Here is a 13,960-nt window from a genome sequence, read left to right as displayed (position 1 = left end):
TCATGTCGCCAAGAGATGAACGTACTTTGGTGCGAAAAGTGCAAATCAATCCCAGAACAACAACAAAGGACCTTGTGAACATATTGGAGGAAACAGGTACAAAAGTAGCTATATCCACAGATAAATGAGTCCTATAATCGACAAAACCTGAAAGGCCGCTCAGCAAGAAGAAGCCACTGCTCCAAAACCACCATAAAAAAGCAGACTACGGTTTGCAACTGCACATTGGGACAAAGATCATACTTTTTGGAGAAATGTCCTCTGGTCTGATGAAACAAAAATATAACTGTTTGGCTATAATGACCATTGTTATGTTTTGAGGAAAAATGGGGAGGCTTGCAAGTCGAAGAACACCATCCCAACTGTGAAGCATGGGGGTGGCAACATCATGTTGTGGGGGTGCTTTGCTGCAGGAGGGACTGGTGCACTTCACAAAATAGACGGCATCATGCGGAAGAAAAATTATGTGGATATATGGAAGCAACATCTCAAGACATCAGTTAAGTTAAAGCTTGGTCGCAAATGGTCTTTCAAATGGACAATGACCCCAAGTATACTTCCAAAGTTGTGGCTTAAGGTTCTAGTGTTTGTTGCATTGTGAGGGTGAAGTTAGAAGTTCAGTGGACATGGGGGCCCATGTGTTTGACGGTTTATTGCTCTCTGTTCTCCTCTTGAGCCAGGACGGAAGCAGAAAACTCCTAAGAAGTTCACTGGAGAGCAACCCTCTATCTCGGGGACGTTCGGACTGAAAGGTAGATCCTCAGCTTATCTCTTCTCACAGCTTCTCTCACTCATGCTTGAAGTAAAATTAGGGGGAACTCACTCACCAGACCACCACTGGGTCATTTTGGTTGACTACACTCTTAGATAAAGAGGTGCGATTGATAACCGCAAATGGGTTCTTTGATAGGAGAACCCTTTGAAGAACCCTTTTTGGTTGTAGGTATAACCCTTTTTGGTTCCACGTAGAACTCTTTCCACATTGGGTTCTACATGGAACCCAAAATAGTTCTTCCTGGATCCAAAAAATGGTTATCCTATGGGGACAGCCAAAAACCTTTTGGAACCCTTTTTTTCAAAGAGAGTCCCCCATCCACTTTGTTTGTCTTAGTGGTCTCTCTCTCTCTCTCTCTCTCTCTCTCTCTCTCTCTCTCTCTCTCTCTCTCTCTCTCTCTCTCTCTCTCTCTCTCTTTCTCTCTCTGTCTCTCTCTCTCTCTCTCTCTCTGTTAATGTGTTTGAACTGTCGAGGTATTCATATCATGACTCAATGAGTCAGTCTCATACTCTCATTCTGACACATTTTCTATCTTAACACCACTTTTTGAAGCTCAGTGACTCACACAGCACGACTCTCTTTCTATATGTTTCTCTCGTTACAACTCTCTCCCTCTTGTTCATTTTTATTGTTCATGAATCTGCATTTCTCCTTATCCTCTTAGTCAGCATCATCCTCTCTCTCTTTCCCTCCCTCTCTCTATCATTTTACATCCACACTCATTTCCCCCCATGAAATGCAGCTGATAAATAAATGGTATTACTCTGTAATTCTCCTGGTGTCATACTGCTCAGCCTAACTTAATCTCTCCAGTCCCAGCTTCTATTGAACTTGACTCTGACTGTAAATGTCATGAGCTCTGATGACCTTTTTCACTTCACTGAACCTGACCTATGCACTCATATACACACCACTGGGGGCAAATGGAATGGCATCAGAAACATTGAAACTATGGAAACCATGTGTTTGATGTTGTTGATAACTTTCCACCTATTCTTCTCCAGCCATTACCACGTGCCCGTCCACCCCAATTAAGGTGCCACCAACATCCTTTGGTACACAGTCACACACTCTGTATGTTCCAGGTATGAACAAGGTAGAGGAGAAGTTGAAGGCTGGTCGAGGGAAGAGATTAGAGGGGGGTCTGTTCAGCGAGGAGCCCCAGAGGAAGCACCCTGGTCCAGCCTCCAGGAGAGACCTACCACCCCTCACCTCTGGTACTAATATGTCTGTTCTGGACTACTTGTGAATTTATGTTTTTTGACAAGACAAATTCCATCTCCTAAATGATTCCCTGGTACACACGTGAGACCACTTTGTGTGATACATTTTCACAATACAAAGTATTGATCGATTGGATGATTTTTTGGTTGATTGTAGGCCGTCATTGTAAATAAGAATTTGTTCTTAACTGACGTGTCCGGTTAAATAGAGGTCACATTGATTGGTTGATTTATTGATATATCCTCCTGGTACTGCAGCAGAGGCCCAGTGGCAGCATGCCATCTCAGAGGGGGGGGAAGTGGTGTGTCCTACCTGCTCCATTGTCACCAGAAAGACCATCTCGGGCCTCAAGAAGCACATGGAGATCTGCCGAAAGGTGAGTCAATCAAAACAGAGGGTGTTTGGACCAGCAATCTAAATACATCTAAATAGTGCCAATCCTTCCCTTTCATTTGAGATTACAGCCTATATATTTGACTTACTGCTTGTAGCAGGATCCACACAGTATACTGTCTCTGTTCAACTTCTGAAGTATACATTTGACAGAGTTTGATTTGGGGTGAACTGTCTTTAGCCTCCCTCTTCACCATGTGTATCCACTCTAGACACAGTGCCACATCTGGCTTTACTTCCTCTATTTAAAGGATTGTGTTTCACACTCACTGTGGAAACTCTTAAACCCCAATATATCAGTTGACACTTGCCCTAAATAATAATAATTTTCTGTATAATATTATACTTGGTACTATGCCACATCTGTTCTTGATTCTCAAACAATTGTGCTGAATACGAAAACTGACTTGCCCTCTGAGTCAATATCAGTTGCCATATGTTTTTATAGCAACGTCAAGATCAGGGTTGTCAAACTCTTTCCATAAAGGGCCGAGTGTATGCCGTTATTTCCTTTCAATTAAGACCTAGACACTCAAGTTCCTAACTAATCAATGACTTGAATCGATCAATAAAGTACAACGGAGGTGTGAAAACCTGAAGACACTAGGCCCTTGATGGAGATATTATTATTATTATTATTATTATTATATGTTGTATAAGAACAATATATAACGTTTTGATAGTTTGATTCCAAAATATTTTTCATCTGATATTAATGTTCATGGGTCCCTTTATACAGTTGGAGTCGGAAGTTTACATACACTTAGGTTGGAGTCATTAAAACTCGTTTTTCAAAGCTTCTGATAGGCTAATTAAAATCATTTGAGTCAATTGGAGGTGTACCTGTGGATATATTTCAAGGCCTACCTTCAAACTCAATGCCTCTTTGCTTGACATCATGGGAAATCAACAGAAATCAGAAAAGACCTCAGAATTTTCTTTGTAGACCTCCACAAGTCTGGTTCATCCTTGGGAGCAATTTCCAATCACCTGAAGGTACCACGTTCCATCTGTACAAACAATAGTACGCAAGTATAAACCACGCAGCCATCATATCGCTCAGGAAGGAGCTTTCTGTCTCTTAGAGATGAACGTACTTTGTGTGTGAAAAGGTGCAAATCAATCTCAGAACAACAGCAAAGGACCTTGTGAAGATGCTTGAGGAATCCGGTACAAAGGTATCTATATCAACAGTAAAACGAGCCCTATATCAACATAACCTGAAAGACCTCCCAGCAAGGAAGATGCCACTGCTCCAAAACCTCCATAAAAAAAAAGTCAGACTACGGTTTGCAACTGCTCATGGGAACAAAGATCGTACTTTTTGGAGAAATGTCCTCTGGTTCGATAAAGACGATCGTTATATTTGGAGGAAAAATGGGGAGGCTTGCAAGCCGAAGAACATCGTCCCAAACATGAAGCAAGGGGGTGGCAGCATCATGTTGTAGGGGAGCTTTGCTGCAGGTGGGACTGGTGCACTTCACAAATAGACGCCATCACGAGGAAGGAAAATTATTTAGATATATCGAAGCAACATCTCCCAACATCAGTCAGGAAGTTAAAGCTGGTCACAAATGGGTCTCCCAAATGGACAATGACCCCAAGCATACTTCCAAAGTTGTGGCAAAATGGCTTAAGGACAACAAAGTCAAGGTATTGGAGTGGCCAACACAAAGCCCTGACCTCAACCCTATAGAACATTTGTGGGCAGAACTGAAAAAGTGTGTGTGAGCAAGGCCTACAAACCTGACTCAGTTACACCAGCTCTGTCAGGAGGAATGGGCCAAAATTCACCCAACTTATTGTGGGAAGCTTGTGGAAGGCTAACAAAAACATTTGACCCTTGTTCAACAATTTAAAGGCAATGCTACCAAATGTATGTAAACTTCTGACCCACTGGGAATGTGATGAAAGAAATAAAAGCTGACGTATATCATTCTCTCTACTATTATTCTGACATTTCACATTCTTAAAATAAAGTGGTGAACCTAACTGACCTAAGACAGGGAATTTGTACTGGGATTAAATGTCAGGAATTGTGAGAAACTGAGTTTAAATGTATTCGGCTATAGTGTATGTACTCTTCTGTATGTGTATGAATTATGGTTGTTCTCATACTTTTAAAACATTTACTTTCGAGGTGCTTTAAAGGGAAGCATTCTACAAGGTAATTTAAGTAAAACTCTCTGTATAAACCCCACATATATGATCCGTTTACAAACATTTCCTCTTTGAACATTTAGATTTTGGATGCTATGATTTTGTTTCTAATTTGGGTCTAGCTACCTCCATTGAAATTGCCATGGTAACAACACTAGCTGCAGCATCATTGGCTGGACATAATGATTTTGAACTTTGATTTGATTTTGACCCTTGTGTAGTCTTAACGTTCTGTATTACTTCCCTTGTCCTCAGGGTAAAAAATGACCCGCTTTCAGTAAACCACAAAAATATAGCAGCTTAATTGAATTTTAAACCCCAAATCTATTTTCCATGAAGAAACAACCTGTCATTTGTCACAGACTTTGTGAATATCTGGATTTTCCCTCTTCGCAATGCAGAAAAACTGCATATATGTGTGGACATGTGTGGACACCACTCATTTTTATTAAAACACACCTGTCATAATTGTTTTCTTTACTAAAGTAGAGGTTTATTATTATTGCTAAAGGTACTGCATAAGTGTCAACATGTTTTGTTGTTGCAAGAGATAGCACTTGTATAGCAAAAATGTGCAGAAAGTAGTTTTGAATGCATTTTATGAAAGGGAAACAATAAGTCTTCTTTGGCAACATAGTGATATGTTCTTATATATTGTACAATGAGGAATTCAACTACAAAATGCTAGTTTTGACCATTGCTCCCACCCACAAGATGTATAAACAACAATAAATCAGAATAAAATGAGATATGAAATAAAAAAACAAGATATAAATAAATAAGATAGATACAAAAACATGAAGAACATAACTCAATCAACTCTAATTAGCACATGTAGGACAGTATGCAGATGTATTTCTCACATGTGCAGCACATAGTATTTGTTTTACAGTCCTTCTTTGGGGGGCAGAATTGGCATCTCTTCCTCTTGCCTGCCCCAGCTGCAGCATCAGGTGGATCAGGACAAGATTCAGCCCCCTGAAAAGCTTTCACAAGCGCTGCAGAGGCTGCTGTGGAGGGAGGCACTCCCTTCTTTGAATTTGTGAGGTTACAAGTGCCTTTCCCAGCTGCTTGAGGGAACATCCTCTTCTTGATCCGCTTATCAGGCATCCAGGTATGGTTGATCTTGTTCCATATCACTAAGGCATTGTATGAGGACACATCAATGATGTTATAGAAGATGACCAGGGGCCAGCGGGAAATCATCCTCCTGCAGCTGTAAGTTCCAATCACCTTGTCCAGGTTGTCCACACCTCCTTTGTTGTGGTTGTAGTCCAGTGATCGTGAGGACAGGAAGCCAGCCATCATCCTGATCTCAGCCGTTTTGTGCTCAGGAGGACCACATTCTTGTTCCTCTTTGGGAGGTAAGAAACTAGAGTGGTGGGGGTGAAGGCAAACTTTGAGAAGGTCCCCCTTGTTGCGAGGAGTGCAGGGGGAGCTTAGGCTTGTTCTTTCGAACTGTGATATTCCTATTCAGGAGCTGCTGGCTGAGGTCATTAGAGGTGAGGAAATGGTCACGTGACATTGTGCAGTTCATCTCAGTTCATCTTTCACATCAAGCACAACCCGCATCCCCTGGCTCTTCTTCGTGCCTCCACTGGTCGGCTTCCCTGTGTAGACTTGGATCTTCCAGGCGTATCTGTATTGCTCATCCACTGTTACTTCAGGCCCAGGGTTAATGAGGCATGACAGACACTCCACCCACTTCTCCCAGACCTCTCTTAAGGCCGCCAGTTTGTCTCTCACACATCTTGCAGGTCTTGACTCACCGTTTTCAAATCGTGGCATTATTGAGAAAGTGTGAAAGACTTTCAGTGGCATCGTGGCACGAATCCCCCTTCCACCCTCTGCATCCCAGAGACTACATGTAGCCTCGCCTCGGGACCTATACACACCCTCTGCATCCCAGAGACGACATGTAGCCTCGCCTCGGGACCTATACACACTCTGCATCCCAGAGACCACATGTAGCCTCGCCTCGGGACCTATACACACCCTCTGCATCCCAGAGACTACATGTAGCCTCGCCTCGGGACCTATACACACCCTCTGCATCCCAGTGTCTACATGTAGCCTCGCCTCGGGGCCTATACACACCCGCTAATATGAGCAGCCCTATGTAGGCACGCAGGTCACTCTCATCCATCCTTTTCCAGTTGTCTCCATGTTTACGGAAACCCTGCAAATGGTCATCTCCAGGATGATTTGTTTCGATGGCCGTTGTGATGAAGATGTAGAATGTTGAGGTGATGTCCTGGGCAACTGCATGTCTTGTAGGCCCTGGGGTCATCCTTATGACATTTTGTGCTGCCTTCCTGCCCTGGTTGTCATATGGTGACAAGGACCATGTTATTTGACTATATTCTGGGCAAAAATCTCCTTTAGCTTGGGGGATTTCTTCTTCATCTGAGAATGATGCATCGTGCTCTGTGTTGTATTCTTCCCTATCTTCTTCTTCAGATACCTCCTCCTCTTCTAAATCATTGTTTCCTTATTCCACCTGGACATCTGAAAAAATCTGATCTCTGACCTGTTGGGCATTGAAACATGCACTCATGGCTTCAGCAAAGAGGGAACTAGGAGGACTGTCATCTGCACCACCTTTATACCCTCGGACTGCATTCCCCATTAGTAGACAATGCTTTCAAGAAATGTTTATTTTGTCAGATTGTTTTTATTTTGTCTGTGAACTTGAGTCATGTGTGTGGTCATGGAGGGGAGATGCTGCTCATGCACAATAACGTTTTAGTTTTGTCTGTGTTCAATCAGTAGAACACATCTCAATTTCTCATTGTGTGTGTGTGTCTTTGTGGTTTTTGTGGTGTGTAAATGATTTTAAAAGATGCCGGGTCACAAATGACCCTAAGACAGTCTTTGTACCCTGCTGGTGTACTGTACAGCTTCCATGGAAATATGAACAAAGGCTTTCACTTTTTCTAATGTTGGGGTCACTCTAGGAAAAGAAATCAAATTTCAAGTAGAAAACATATCATTTCGGGGGTTTTCTCTGCTGTTAAACATAGTGGTGGTCATTTTTGACCATTAAGACAACACAGGGGTTAAGATTGCAGTAAAGGGAGTGAAAGCTCTCACTTCTCAATATTAATCCAAATTACCATGAAACGTTCTCAAGTCGCCATAGTGGTGCCCTAAAGTGGCTAACTACTATTTAGTCTAAATTACACTATAGTGCCTGGAAATACGATGACATTGCTAAAGTAGTCAAATATCTAGTAGGAAATCTTTGCCAGCATTATCATGTCATCAAATTTGTTTCAGACAGATGGTAATGTTGTCATTAGCTAGCAAAGTTTGTCAAAAATAGCTAGAAATGCTCATGTTAGCTAGCTAAAATCCAGTGCCACCCCCCCAAAAAATCTTAGCCATCTAGCTAATGTTATACTACATCTAAATTCAATTTGACAACATCAAAATGACAAAAGGTTTTCCTAGTAATTATTTGCCTCCTGTTGAATGTCATCGTATTTCAAAGATAATTTAATGCACTTTTGATTAAATCTTCATCAGTGCTCTTTGACAATGCATTGAGTGGAATGCTCAGTCAGACATCAGTCCAAAACGAACATTCAAAGCAATATTGTGACGAAACACGTAAACCATGAATAGGCTTAGGCCTATTAGCTGGCTCTTGTGGATCCATATTGCTGTTGAATACCGGTGAGCTTCCCGTTTCCAGAGCAAAATTATGCCGCAGTAATGCAAAAATAAAAAATATGCAAAAACTGCATAAACCGGACGTATCAACTCTCTGGCTTCAATCATACATTAGACCAGTCACCACAATGCTAGCAGCCTAACATATTTAGACAGAGTCAATGTAAAGTCAAATCACATTTATTTATATATATATATATCCCTTCATACATCATCTGATATCTCAAAGTGCTGTACAGAAACCCAGCCTAAAACCCTAAACAGCAAGCAATGCAGGTGTAGAAGCACGGTGGCTACGAAAAACTCCCTAGAAAGGCCAAAACCTAGGAAAAAACCTAGAGAGGAACCAGGCTATGTGGGGTGGCCAGTCCTCTTCTAGCTGTGCCGGGTGGAGATTATAACAGAACATGGCCAAGATGTTCAAATGTTCATAAATGATCAGCATGGTCAAATAATAATAATCACAGGCAGAACAGTTGAAACTGGAGCAGCAGCACGGTCAGGTGGACTGGGGACAGCAAGGAGTCATCATGTCAGGTAGTCCTGAGGCATGGTCCCAGGGCTCAGGTCCTCCGAGAGAGAGAAAGAGAAAATTAGACAGAGCATACTTAAATTCACACAGGACACCGGATAGGACAGGAGAAGTACTCCAGATCTTTTTTTATTTATTTCAGCTTTATTTAACCAGGTAGGCAAGTTGAGAACAAGTTCTCATTTACAACTGAGACCTGGCCAAGATAAAGCAAAGCAGTTTGACACATACAACGACACAGAGTTACATGGGAGGTAAAGGCAAAAAAAGGCCATGGTGGCAAAGTAAATACAACATAGCAAGTAAAACACTGGAATGGTAGATTTGCAGTGGAAGAATGTGCAAAGTAGAAATAAAAATAATGGGGTGCAAAGGAGCTAAATAAATAAATGAAATAAATACAGTAGGGAAAGAGGTAGTTATTTGGGCTAAATTATAGGTGGGCTATGTACAGGTGCAGTAATCTGTGAGCTGCTCTGACAGTTGGTGCTCAAAGGTAGTGAGGGAGATAACTGTTTCCAGTTTCAGAGATCTTTGTAGTTCGTTCCAGTCAGCAGAGAACTGGAAGGAAAGGCGGCCAAAGAAATAATTGGTTTTGGGAGTGACTAGAGAGATATACCTGCTGGAGCGTGTGCTACAGGTGGGAGATGCTATGGTGACCAGCGAGCTGAGATAAGGGGGGACTTTACCTAGCAGGGTCTTGTAGATGACATGGAGCCAGTGGGTTTGGCGACGAGTATGAAGCGAGGGCCAGCCAACGAGAGTGTACAGGTCGCAATGGTGGGTAGTATATGGGGCTTTGTTGACAAAACGGATTGCACTGTGATAGACTGCATCCAATTTGTTGAGTAGGGTATTGGAGGCTATCCTGTAAATGACATCGCCAAAGTTGAGGATTGGTAGGATGGTCAGTTTTACAAGGGTATGTTTGGCAGCATGAGTGAAGGATGCTTTAGTTGCGAAATAGGGAGCCAATTATAGATTTAACTTTGGATTGGAGATGTTTGATGTGGGTCTGGATGGAGAGTTTACAGTAAGAAGCATTTCAATGTCCTGGAGTGGCCTAGCCAGTCTCCAGATCTCAACCCCATAGAACATCTTTGGACGGAGTTGAAAGTCCGTGTTGCCCAGCAACAGCCCCAAAACATCACTGCTCTAGAGGAGATCTGCATGGAGGAATGGGCCAAAATACCAGCAACAGTGTGTGAAAACCTTGTGAAGACTTACAGAAAACGTTTGACCTCTGTCATTGCCAACAAAGTATTCAGACAAACTTTTGTTATTGACCAAATACTTATTTTCCACCATAATTTGCAAATAAATTCATTAAAAATCGTACAATGTGATTTTCTGGATTTTTTTTTCTTCATTTTGTCTGTCATAGTTGAAGTGTACCTATGATTTAAATTACAGGCCTCTCTCCTATTTTTAAGTGGGAGAACTTGCACAATTGGTGGCTGACTAAATACTTTTTTTGCCCCACTGTATCCACATAATTTTTCTTCCTCGTGATGCCGTCTATTTTGTGAAGTGCACCAGTCCGTCCTGCAGCAAAACACCCCACAACAAGATGCTGCCACCCCCTTGCTTCACGGTTAGGATGGTGTTCCTCGGCTTATAAGCTTCCCCCCTTTTCCTTCAAACATAATGACAGTCATTATGGCCATACAGTTCTATTTTTGTTTCATCGGACTAGAGGACATTTCTCCAAAAAGTACGATCTTTGTCCCCATGTGCAGTTGCAAATCATTTTGGAGCAGTGGCATCTTCCTTGCTGAGCGGCTTTTGTCGATATAGGACTTGTTTTACTCTGCATCTTCAGAAGGTCCTTTGCTGTTGTTCTGGGATTGATTTGCACTTTTCGCACCAAAGTACGTTCATCTCTAAGAGACAGAAAGCGTCTCCTTCCTGAGCGATATGATGGCTGCGTGGTCCCATGGTGTTCATACTTGCGTACTGCTGTTTGTACAGATGAACGTGGGACCTTCAGGTGTTTGGAAATTGCTCCCAAGGATGAACCAGACTCGTGGAGGTCTATAATTTCTTTCTGAGGTCTTGGCTGATTTCTTTTGATTTTCCCATGATGTCAAGCAAAGAAGCAATGAGTTTGAAGGTAGGCCTTGAAATACATCCACAGGTCCACCACCAATTTACTCAAATGATGTCAATTAGCTTCTAAAGCCATGACCTCATTTTCTGGAATTTTCCAAGCTGTTTAAAGGTACAGTCAACTTAGAGTATGTCAACTTCTGACCCACTGGAATTGTGATACAGTGAATTATAAGTGAAATAATCTGTCTGCCAACAATTGTTTGAAAAATGACTTGTGTGATGCACAAAGTAGATGCCCTAACCAACTTGCCAAAACTATAGTTTGTTAACAAGACATTTGTGGAGTGGTAGAAAAACAACCTAAGTATATGTAAACTTCCAACTTCAACTGTATCATGTTTTGGGATATAACTCTTCATTTGCTTTTTATTCATTTGGACTGCTTTCATAAATGCAGTTGTAACCTCTTCATCGGGTTCAGGCCACTAGCGTACTCTGGGGATGAGAATAAGTCAGGCACGCTGTTAGATGCTTCTCTCTGAGGACCCCTCGGGCAGGTCCAGGGGGCCAGTAGACGCAGAGTATTGATTGGAGGGCTGGAGGAATTATGCTGTGGCTGTGTCTCAATACTCTGAAGTAGCTTCCTCTCCTTTAACTGTACCAATCTGAAAACACAGGCTCCAGGCTGTAGGTCAAAACAATCAGGAAAGGTCACAAGGACAAGAAGCCAATTTAGACTATTGAGGTATTCTAGAGCTAAGGCAGTCGGTGCTTATGGCCTGGTGGACAATGTGACTATAAAAGTGACAGTTGTGCCATTAAGGAGTCAGTCACTGTAAAACCTCTTCCTCTGCCAGATAGATCAATATTTGCTTCTTCATTAAAAGGGCTTCTTTCCAGTTATTGGTCTTGATGATTACCTGACAAAGACCATTATAGGTGAAATGGTCCCGTGTCATTAACTCATGTGAAGGTCATGCTGGGGAACAGTGAGCAGAAAGCCCAGAAAGACCTGCCAGTGGATACAAGATATTCACAAGTTAATAGGAATGAATGACCTTTGAGTTACTGTGTGACCTTTGTCCTTTAACCCTGCAGCTCCAGGATGCCCTGAAGTGCCAGCAATGCCAGAAACAGTTCAGGTCCAAGGCAGGACTCAACTACCATACAATGGCTGAGCACAGCAGCGAGGTAAACACACACAAATACAAACACGAACACACACACAACCAAAGTTGAATGATCTACTGATCCCCTAGTCAGAAACTATCCGATCTGAAAGTTACCGTTGGAGTTTAATTTGCAACATGTTACAGCTCTGTTGTGAGTTCCTGGCAAGTAGGCGTGAGGGATTGATTTGGGATTGTGGGTGACAATGGCAGACAATTGAAGGGTTCTTCTGACCTCTATTTTTTGGCGTTTTATAGCTCATCTTATGCTTTTGTTCACATTTTGCCATGAAGCTGAGAGAAAGTTTTGCAGTTTTAAAAGTAACTTCCTGCTAATCTACACATTTTAGGAAGGGGCCCCAGGGCATGTCCCCTGCATGCCCGTTCGGTAATCCGGTCCTGGTCAAACAGGTTACACCTCTGACCCAATGACACCCCTACCTACCTAGAACTGTTGAGTGACCAATATAGACACCTCTGACCCAATGACCCACTACACCTCTACCTACCTAGAACTGTTGAGTGACCAATATAGACACCTCTGACCCAATGACCCACTACACCTCTACCTACCTAGAACTGTTGAGTGACCAATATAGACACCTCTGACCCAATGACCCACTACACCTCTACCTACCTAGAACTGTTGAGTGACCAATATAGACACCTCTGACCCAATGACCCACTACACCTCTACCTACCTAGAACTGTTGAGTGACCAATATAGACACCTCTGACCTAATGACCCACAACACCTCTACCTACCTAGAGTTGTTGAGTGACCAATATAGACACCTCTGACCCAATGACCCACAACACCACTACCTACCTAGAACTGTTGAGTGATCAATATAGACACCTCTGACCTAATGACCCACAACACCTCTACCTACCTAGAACTGTTGAGTGACCAATATAGACACCTCTGACCCAATGACCCACTACACCTCTACCTACCTAGAGTTGTTGAGTGACCAATATAGACACCTCTGACCCAATGACCCACTACACCTCTACCTACCTAGAACTGTTGAGTGACCAATATAGACACCTCTGACCCAATGACCCACTACACCTCTACCTACCTAGAACTGTTGAGTGACCAATATAGACACCTCTGACCCAATGACCCACTACACCACTACCTACCTAGAACTGTTGAGTGACCAATATAGACACCTCTGAACAACAGACACCAAGGGTTTTCAGCGGGAATTAAGTATCACCCGGACATGACATTTTCCAGCCAGGTTCAGCAATTTACCTGTTTTATAGCAGCTCACTTGCATTCACATGGGAGGGGTGGAAATATGTGAGGTGTGTCCTCTTGGAACTCCCCAAAGCCTCAGGCTCATTAGCATAACGCAATGTTAACGATTTCTGAAAATCGCAAATAAAATGAAAATAATGCGTCTGCTCTCAAGCTTAGCCTTTTCTTAACAACACTGTCGTCTCAGATTTTCAAAATATGCTTTTGAACCATAGAAATTGACTAATTTGTGTAAGAGTATGCAAAGCTAGCATAGCATTTTGAGTAGCATTTAGCACGCAACATTTTCACAAAAACCAGATAACCAAATAAATAAAATCATTTACCTTTGAAGAGCTTCTGATGTTTTCAATGAGGAGACTCTCAGTTACATACCAAATGCGCAGTTTTTCCTGAAAGCGTCTGTGTGTAGGAGAAATCGTTCCGTTTTCTACATTGCATCTGGCTACCGAAACGAACCGAAAATTCAGTCACCTACAACGTCAAACTTTTTCCGAATTAACTACATAATATCGACCGAAACATGGCAAACGTTGTTTGGAATCAATCCTCAAGGTGTTTTTTCACATATCTCTTCATTGATATATCGTTCGTGGAAGCTTGCTTTCCTCTCTGAATCCCATGGAAAAATACTGGCAGCTGACTTTTGCGCACCAATTTCGGCGCAGGACACCGGGCGGACACCTGGTAAATGTGGTCTCTTATGGTCA

General features: G+C 42.4%; 1 protein-coding gene across 1 annotated transcript in view; it reads left to right on the top strand.

The window, feature by feature from the left end:
- The window catches only part of LOC135559082 (zinc finger protein 512B-like), a 94,310-nt gene that overhangs the window by 44,055 nt on the left and 36,295 nt on the right, over positions 1-13,960 (top strand). Inside the window, exons 7-10 of the mRNA XM_064993449.1 lie at positions 681-752; positions 1,861-1,992; positions 2,257-2,375; positions 11,910-12,002. Of these exons, the coding sequence (XP_064849521.1) occupies positions 681-752; positions 1,861-1,992; positions 2,257-2,375; positions 11,910-12,002 (416 nt within the window). The remainder of the gene's footprint in view (positions 1-680; positions 753-1,860; positions 1,993-2,256; positions 2,376-11,909; positions 12,003-13,960) is intronic.

Source organism: Oncorhynchus masou, chromosome 17 (assembly GCF_036934945.1).
Source record: "Oncorhynchus masou masou isolate Uvic2021 chromosome 17, UVic_Omas_1.1, whole genome shotgun sequence".
Lineage (NCBI taxonomy): Eukaryota > Metazoa > Chordata > Actinopteri > Salmoniformes > Salmonidae > Oncorhynchus > Oncorhynchus masou.
The sequence above is the reverse complement of the archived record's forward strand: the minus strand, read 5'-3'. Positions and strand labels throughout refer to the sequence as shown.